The sequence below is a fragment of the Terrapene carolina genome, unplaced genomic scaffold, assembly GCF_002925995.2.
Source record: "Terrapene carolina triunguis isolate 2854851 unplaced genomic scaffold, T_m_triunguis-2.0 Scaffold90, whole genome shotgun sequence".
In the NCBI taxonomy this organism is placed as follows: domain Eukaryota; kingdom Metazoa; phylum Chordata; order Testudines; family Emydidae; genus Terrapene; species Terrapene triunguis.
In genome coordinates this window covers 3016734-3025008 of record NW_020664441.1, presented here as the reverse complement: position 1 = coordinate 3025008, position 8275 = coordinate 3016734, and the positions used below count along the sequence as shown (strand labels likewise).

The 8275-nt window shown below is 45.2% G+C and overlaps 1 protein-coding gene across 1 annotated transcript; it reads left to right on the top strand.

Moving 5' to 3' along the window:
• Window positions 1–2073: 2073 nt before the first annotated feature.
• LOC112105103 (olfactory receptor 10V1-like) lies at window positions 2074–2946 on the top strand. Its single transcript, XM_024197762.1, has one exon. The coding sequence runs from the start codon at window positions 2074–2076 to the stop codon at window positions 2944–2946; it is 873 nt and encodes a 290-aa protein (XP_024053530.1).
• The last annotated feature ends 5329 nt before the right edge of the window (window positions 2947–8275 follow it).

The following is an 8275-nucleotide window of genomic DNA, read 5'->3' as shown; positions in this document are numbered from 1 at the left end:
AGTCCTCTGTGCTCAAGCAGGACTAAGTAATAACTAGACCCTTCCTGACAGGTGTTTGTCTAACCATGAGGGTTTATATCCCTTCCTTTTAATCTTTACTATTCCATCTCTAAATATTCTTGTTATCCATATAAAGCACCAATCCCTTTTTAAATCCTGCTAAGTTCTTGGCCTCAATATATCCTGTGGCAATGAGTCCCAACAGGCTAATGATGTATTGTGTGGAAAAAGCTTTTCAGTTTTGAATTAGCCACCTTTCCATTTCTTTGAATGTCCCCTTGTTCTTGTGTTATCAGACAGGGAGAATAGACATTCCAAATAGAGCTTCTCTGCACCGTGCAGTATTTAGTACACTTTTATCATCTCCTCTCTCATTTGTCTCCTCTCTAAGGTAAACAATATGTTCAGTTTCTCATCATATGTAAATTTTTCCCATGCCTGTTATCATTCTTGTCTCCTGTCTGTGAACTGCCTCTGATTCTCCTTATCTTTTTGGAGATGGAGTGATCAGAACTGAACCCAACACAGAATTGCAGGTGAGGTTGTACCACCATAATGACATATTTTCAGTATTACATTCCCAATCCAATTCTGTCTTCATTGAGCTGTCCACCATAATGCTCAGATCTTTTATCCAGATGTAACAGTAAAGTTAGAACCCAGTAAGGTAATTAAGTAATTTGAATTATTCCATTCAATATGGATTACTTTGCATTTGCCTCTGTTGAATTTCATCTACCATTTTGTAGCCCATTCATGTAATTGGGCTACAAAATGGCTCTGAAGTTCCTCATTGTCTTTTCTGGTGGTGACTTGCCTAAATAATTTTGTGTCATCTGCAAATTTAGCAACTTCACTGCTCAGTCCCTCCTGCAGATTGTTTTATTAAACAGCACAGGTAGTGTGGAACCTTGAGGCACTCCATTACTAACCTTTTTGCCATGATGAAAATTGACCATTTATTCTTACTTTTTGTTTTCTGTCTCTCAGCCCATTTTTGAATATGGATATGTCTACATTGCAATCAGAAGTGTGACTGCAGTAGACATACCTGAGCTAGCTTGAGCAAACCTAGCTCAGGTATGTCTAAATGTGCTGCGGTCACACTTCTGATTGCAATGTAGAAATACCCTTTGTCAAAGGCCTGCTCTAAGTCTAAATAAAATATTTCCTTTATCCATTACCTTATTGACACAATCAAATAATTCTAATGCATTCACAAGGCACAACTTTTCCCTGCACAAGCCATGCTGGTTAGCCAATCCTATTGTAATCTTTTATATGTTGTATAATTCTGTTTCTAATTAGCATTTCAACCAATTTACCAAGAACAGAATTCAGGTTTACTGGTCTGTAATTCCCTGCACCAACCCTACCCTTTTTAAAAATATAGGTACAACATTTGATACTCTTCCAGTATACTAGGTGATTTTAATGAGATGGCATATTTTTTGCAAGCAGCTCACTTGCTTCATTCTGAAGCTCCTTCAGAACTCTTGGTTGTACCATATGGTCTGGATGACTTATTGCTTTGTAATTCCTCCATTTTTGTCATCATCTCTTTGTTTGGCATCTCAATCTTTTATCTTCTTTAATTGCTCACTTTAGCCCCTGTTAAAGCATGGCATGCTTACCTTTCTGCCTGAAATTTTCCAGAGCTGGGCTCTGCATGGAGGTAGGACCAAAACAGCCAAGGTAGGTAAGCTGACATTTGGCCAGGAGGTAGTACTTAGAGGGGAGAGGATTCTGGCGCAACTCAGTGTTGCATTGTTTGCGTTATGAAGGTTTAAAAATAGTGGTTTGTGTATCTGGTGACTCACGTCCCTCCTGCAAGAAACAATGTAATCTCTCTCATCAGCTGTGGCAACCAGATGTTATTCCATGGAAGGCAAGGTCCCACCTCCTTTGACAGGTTACCCCATCCCCTGGACTAGAGTTAGATTTTGCTCCCTGATATTGAATCTGAATCTCCTGGCTGCAGTCTGATATCATTACTACTTGTTCTGCCCTTGGTTACTGCTGACAGTAACAGCTCCTCTCTCCTCTTCTCAACAGGTTCCGCTTGCTATTTCCATGGGGGATGAAAACCGAACTGGAATGACTGAATTCTACTTCCGTCCCTTCTCGAGTCTCCCCAATGTGCAGCTGCTGATTTTCCTGATCCTCCTGCTCATGTACATGGTCAGTGTCTGTGGGAATGGCACCATTGTGCTCATTGTCTGTACCGATCGCTCCCTCCATACCCCCATGTACTTCTTCCTGGCCAACCTGGCAGCTATGGAGATCTGCTACTCCACCATCATCGCCCCACTGACCCTGGCCAATCTTACATCTTTGAGGAAGGCCACCATCTCCCTGGCTGGCTGTGGCACCCAGATGTTCTTCTTTATCTTCCTGGGAGGTGCTGGATGTATCCTGTTGGCTTTCATGGCATATGACCGATATGTGGCTATCTGCCACCCACTGCGCTACACCCTCATTATGAGCTGGACTGTCTGTGTGAGCATTGTAGCTGCATCCCTGGCACTGGGCTTCTTGGTATCCCTTAATATGACCATCCTGATCTTCCACCTGCCATTCTGTGGCACCAATGAAATCTACCATTTCTTCTGTGACATTCCTGCTATTCTGCGTCTGGCATGCAGCAACACCCATGTCCACCAGGTCGCCCTCTATATTTGTAGTGTCATAAACGTGGCCATCCCTTTCCTGTTGATTTGCTTCTCCTATGCCTTCATTGTGGTCGCCATCCTGCGGATCAGCTCTGGAGCTGGCCGGCACCGCACCTTCTCCACCTATTCCTCCCACTTGATGGTTGTTGCCCTGATGTACGGCTGCAGCAGCTTCATATACTTACACCCTAGTTCCAGCTACTCCCCAGAGCAAGGCCGGGTAGTGTCTGTGGTGTACACCTTCGTCACTCCTGTCAATACAGGAACTCCTTGATCTACAGCATGAGGAACAAGGAGCTAAAGGATGCCCTGAGCAGAGCACTGGGAAGGAAAGTGCTGCATCAAAGTAAGTGACAGATTTAGGACATCCTTCAGTAAACATGACCCCGTCCAGAGACACAATGTGGGTGGCTCTGGGTGATTGGGAATGGGATAAGGAGCATTTTGCCTTATAGTACCTTCATGTCAGGGGCCTCACCATGTCTCTGGGTATTGGGGAATGGGATTGTGAAGTTGTATACCCAGGTGTTATTCTGGTCACCCATGCTGGTTACAAGACAATTTCAACAGCAGTTTCTCCAAGTCCTCCTGGTGAGTACGAAAAGACATTAGACTAGTCCAGGAGAAGCAGAGTACCAGATTCCTCTGCTCAGTGGACTGAAGGTCTGAGAATCTGCTTGAAACACTGTAGTTGTCACTCCTAAGGAGTCTGGTCTAGCTGTATGATTGACTGGGTGGGCTTTGGAGGAGTTGCTTCTTTATCTCTCAACCAAAAGCAGTATAAGATAACACCAGGGTTATGTGACGTCAACTAAAATTTCTCCTTCCTATAATTTTTTTTTCAATTTATGGTTTTTAGAAACAATTGCCTAAGTTTATTCTAACTGAAAGACATTAGACAAGGAAATATTTATCTCCTTCTCTTCAGTTTACTTTAGCAACACTTTTTTGTGTATAGCAAATTCTGCTCTTCCTCCTGTGTAATCAGCCAGTCTTTATTCACCGAGTATGTCTATATTACAATCAAGAGGTGTGATTGCAACACGTGTAGATATACCCAAGCTAGCTATGATCGAGAGCACTCACTAAAAATAGCAGTGAAGCCACAGCAGCACGGGCAGTGGCACTGGTACCCGGGACACTGGGTACATAGTCAGGCGACTAGCCCTTGCCACGGCTTCACTGCTATTTTCTGCGAGCTAGCTCGATCATAGCTAGCTTGGGTATGCCTGCAAGTGCTGCAATCACACCTCATGATTGCAGCGTAGACATACCCACTGTTGTGTGGGTCTTTCACACAGCAACAGGGGAAAGAAAATAGGCAATCAAAAGAAATATCTGATGGTAAAACCCTGCAAATTGGTAGCAGGACTCAGCAGTAGCAACTATTTCCTGTAATTAATGTCTATTATGATAATTTATTACACTAGCACCCAGGAGCCCCGATCACATTAGGGCCTTATTGTGCTAGGTGCTGTAAACACACACACACACACTAAGATAATATGAGCCAAATGGATGAAAACAAACAAATCTAAACAGTAGGGGAGGGAGGATGAGCGTAACAACAATAGAAACCTGTCTATATGCATAATTTGCAGAATAAGAGGGGGTTTTAATTTTATTGTTAATTATATGTATATATAAATAAAACGAGAGATTAATGATATCAACAATACCTTTCACTCCTTTTAAATAAAACCTGACTTAATTTCATGGTGTGTCTTTAAGAAAAATAGCCTTACAGCAGACTAAATGTATGATGTTATTCCTGTATTTTTTTTCTTCACTGTTGACTCTTGCAAAATTTTATTCCTCTTTCTGAAGTTGTTTCAAGTTGGATCTGTGTATGTTTAATGTGCTTGTAAATGACCCTTTAATACAATTTACACATTACAGAATAAAATATATCTTTGTACCTGTTTTTTCTGTCACGTGATGACTGTTTTATTTTAACACATGTGCTAACATAGGCTCAGACCCAGCCACACCCTTATGCATGTGTTTACATTTAAACATGGGATTAGTCCAGTAATTTCAGTGGGAATACTCATGTGCTTAAAATTAAGACAATACTTTAGTGCTTTTGTGGATCATGATATGGTAAAGAAGGGGAGATAAAATCTAATGTGACCAGGGGTCAGATAGGTAAAAATTAAGAGGTTGTAATATTTCACATTGTCATTTGATAAAGCACTAATGCTTTTATTGAAAATATTACTCCTGGGGGAATTCTGCGCCACTGCGCATGTGCAGAATTTATGTCCAGTGCAGATTTCTCTGCTTCCCTGCAGAAAAATGACTTTCTGATGGGGAAGCAAAGGGAAGCCACAAGAGAGAACATGGCTTGTTGAGCCTTCCTGCTCACACCTGGTGTACTGGGCACAGAGGGGCAGGGCCCCATCCTTGCGCGGTGTCAGGGTTGGGTGCAGCTTTATTGCTGAGTCTGTGTCCTGGGGTGGAGCTGCACAGTGATCTCCCACCTCTGTGCAGCCAGTAGCCTGTGTTCTCCAATGCCATGCTGGAGCACCCACATATATTTAATAAATAAAATGTGCAGAATTTTAAAATATTGTGCACATAATTTTTAATTTTTTGGCACAGAAGTTTTAATTTTTTGGTGCAGAATGCCCTCAGGAATAATTAAATATAGAACTATATTGCAAAAGCTGTCTGGGGAGAAACTGGAGATTTGGGCTGCTGGTTAGTTGGGGCTTTTGGCATTTGTGGAGGTATGGAAGGTAGTTTCGTATAGTGGGATAAACACATTAACTTTATATTTGTGCTAAAATGACCGGAACTGAAACAATTAGCAATTTACACTGTCATGTCCAAGAGTTAACACCATATTGAGGTGTATGAGACCTGTGAGTTTCTGTTTCAAGCTGTCTGCCCTCCCTGTGGAGGGGAGGCCTAGTAGGCACAGCTGGGTGGCAGGCTCAGTCTCTCCTGCATGGAGCGGGGGCTCTGGATCAGGCTCAAGTCCTCTGGGCAAGAGAAACAAAAGTCTCCCCTTGCTGCTGGGAACAATTGAAGGGCAGATTCCCCTCCAGATGATCTAACCCGACTCCCTGCAGCAAGCGCTCTCCCACAACCACCGTCCCTACTCCAGTGCAGCTCACACCTGGGAGCATTCCCAGAGAGCTGCAAGCTCTTCAGGGTGTGCAGTTGATTGCTGGGGCCTGTCAATCTGGCTCTGGTCCCTTAGCTCCTCCTTCCAAATGTGGCCACTGTATGGGCTCAGCTCCCAGGTGAGATGGGAGCCATCCCAGCCATGCACAGACTCCCTGGAGCCTGCAGTTTGGATTGCCTGGTTCCTGGTCTGGTCCTTGCAGGTTGGGTGTGTCCCTCCAAGCGCAGTCGCAGTTCCAGTCCCTACCTCGGTGCTGGCTTCTGTGTGAGCTGCTCCTTTCAAGCCCTGGCTGCGTGTTTGTGTATCTCCTAGGGAGGGGGAGCAGTGCCATCAGCCCACGGGAATTCTTCACGAGCCACAGGACTTAGGCCCCAGCTGGAGCATGTCTGGCAGTGAGGCAAGAAGCGCCAATCGTCACAGGAATTCCAGCCCTGCCTGGGAGGAACCAGTCTCTGATTGGCTGCCTTCCCTATTGCCTCATCTCCTGGGATAGAGCAGCCAATCAGGGCTGCTGCAGAAGGCAGGCAGGGGTGCTCCAATCCCCTCTGGAGAGAAGTTTTTGGGGAGTGTGAAGGGAGCAGCTGATCCTATTCTCACAGGAGGGGAAGGGGAGGAAGTGCCCAGCAGTTTGTGGTAGGTCCCCAATCCTTCCCTCTCCTCCAGTGAAGAATGGGTCAGTCTTTCCCTTCTCCGACCCCACACCAGCACCCCTGCAACACCAGGTCTGGGGGAGGGGGAGAGGAGAATCCCCCATTGAAGCTGCCTTCCCCCAGGCCTTAGGTGGGGGTGAAGATACCCTGGAAAAGGGTAAAGAGCCTCCATAGCTGCAGGAGGAGCAGAGGTGCACTAAGGGGCAGATGTGGGGCTGGGGCACACATATAGAGTGCAGAATTATTGCATGGCTGGGTAGGCAGAGTTGATGGGGTTGGTGCACATGTGAGGGCTTGCAGGGGGGTAAACTACAAATGAATTGCTTAGGGCTGGACGTGCAGAATTGACGGGAGAACTGGGGCACAACATTAATTGACGTAGTGGCACAATGGTCAACAATAATATTTTTCGCTGTAAAATGGCAACACTAGTGTCACATGCCCTGGGCAGGGGGATTCGACAATCAGCAGACCAAGCGTTATTTACTTTTCTTTTTTAGAAAACCTCTTATGAATTTTGAGCCAATTTCATGATTATTTTGGCAGGGGGGAGAGGCTGACTTGTGATTTTTGAACTGCTAGGGTTGGCAATCCTGGAGGAGAGTGGTGGGGAACGGAGATGCGAAAGATGTTGTTCCAGGGGAAGATTCCGAGAGACAATCAAAACTGTACTTGGTTAAGTTCTCTCCTCTAGGGACAATGTCCTCAAAGACTTGGAAGGTGAAATTGGCCTCAGGAAGGCAGGGGAGGGTTCTGGGAACTGTATCTGGGCTGCCCAAAGCTGGAGCTTCCACGTGAAGATGGAAGCTCTCAGCTCCCCTCAGCAGTGAGAGACTGCTCGGGCATCCTCACATTGAAGGGCCGTGTGACTTCTACCCAAATAGGAATATCAGTAAAAACAGAGCCAGGCCTTTTATTCCAGCAGCCCCTTCCTGCTGCCTGCCTGGGAGAAGCAGTGGGACGCTGCTTCATCAGCTCAGCTCCCTAAGGTCCCAGACAGCATGTAAAAGCTGCAGGGCTAGAGGGAGATGTTCAGTACTGGGATGCGGGAAGGGAGTGACCGTTGCTGGGTTTGCTTCTGAGAGGAGGTAAGACATGCTCCCCACTCCAAGGCCGTCCATCCCCAGGTTTAGGGAAGCAAAATGGACTAGTGTGGAAAGCTCAGTTTCCTCTTATCTCAAATGGGGAGAATAATATTTACCCTCTCCACGTTCATAAGGGGCCCTGAGATCATGTGGGATAGAATGTGCTGTACAATTGCCCAGTGCTGTTGTTATCTGCAATGATCTTTCATTTCTCATATTCTTTGTCAGCTTTTGGTGGTGAGGAACAGGACAGGAACACTGCTCCTGAGTTACCATTCTGGGTATGGGACGAACAGATAGCCAGCTGGAGAAGTAGTTAGCATAATAATGTTCCTAATGAAAAGCAGAAATAGGGGAGCTGTTGGGTGGGTTTGATTTTCTCTGAGGGGGGACCCAAATGTGGCTCTTTTCAGAGGCAGATGGGGATCTATTTTGACAGCAGTTACTCTAATCACTCTCAGGGTAAAGGATCAGAAATGTGACCCAGTAAAAAGGAAAGGCCCCTGCTAGTAATGCTGGATTTCTTTGCCTGCTGTAACCCAGATGGCTAAATTCAGTGTTTGAAAATCAAGCCACTTTCTCATAGTCCAAAAACGAGGGCTCATTCCATGCCAGTGGAACGTGGCAAATTTAATATTGATAAAAGGAAATGTTTTTTCACCTCATGCACAATTAACCTTTGAAACTCATTGCTACAAGTTATTGAGGCCAAGATTTTAGAAGTATTCAAAAAAG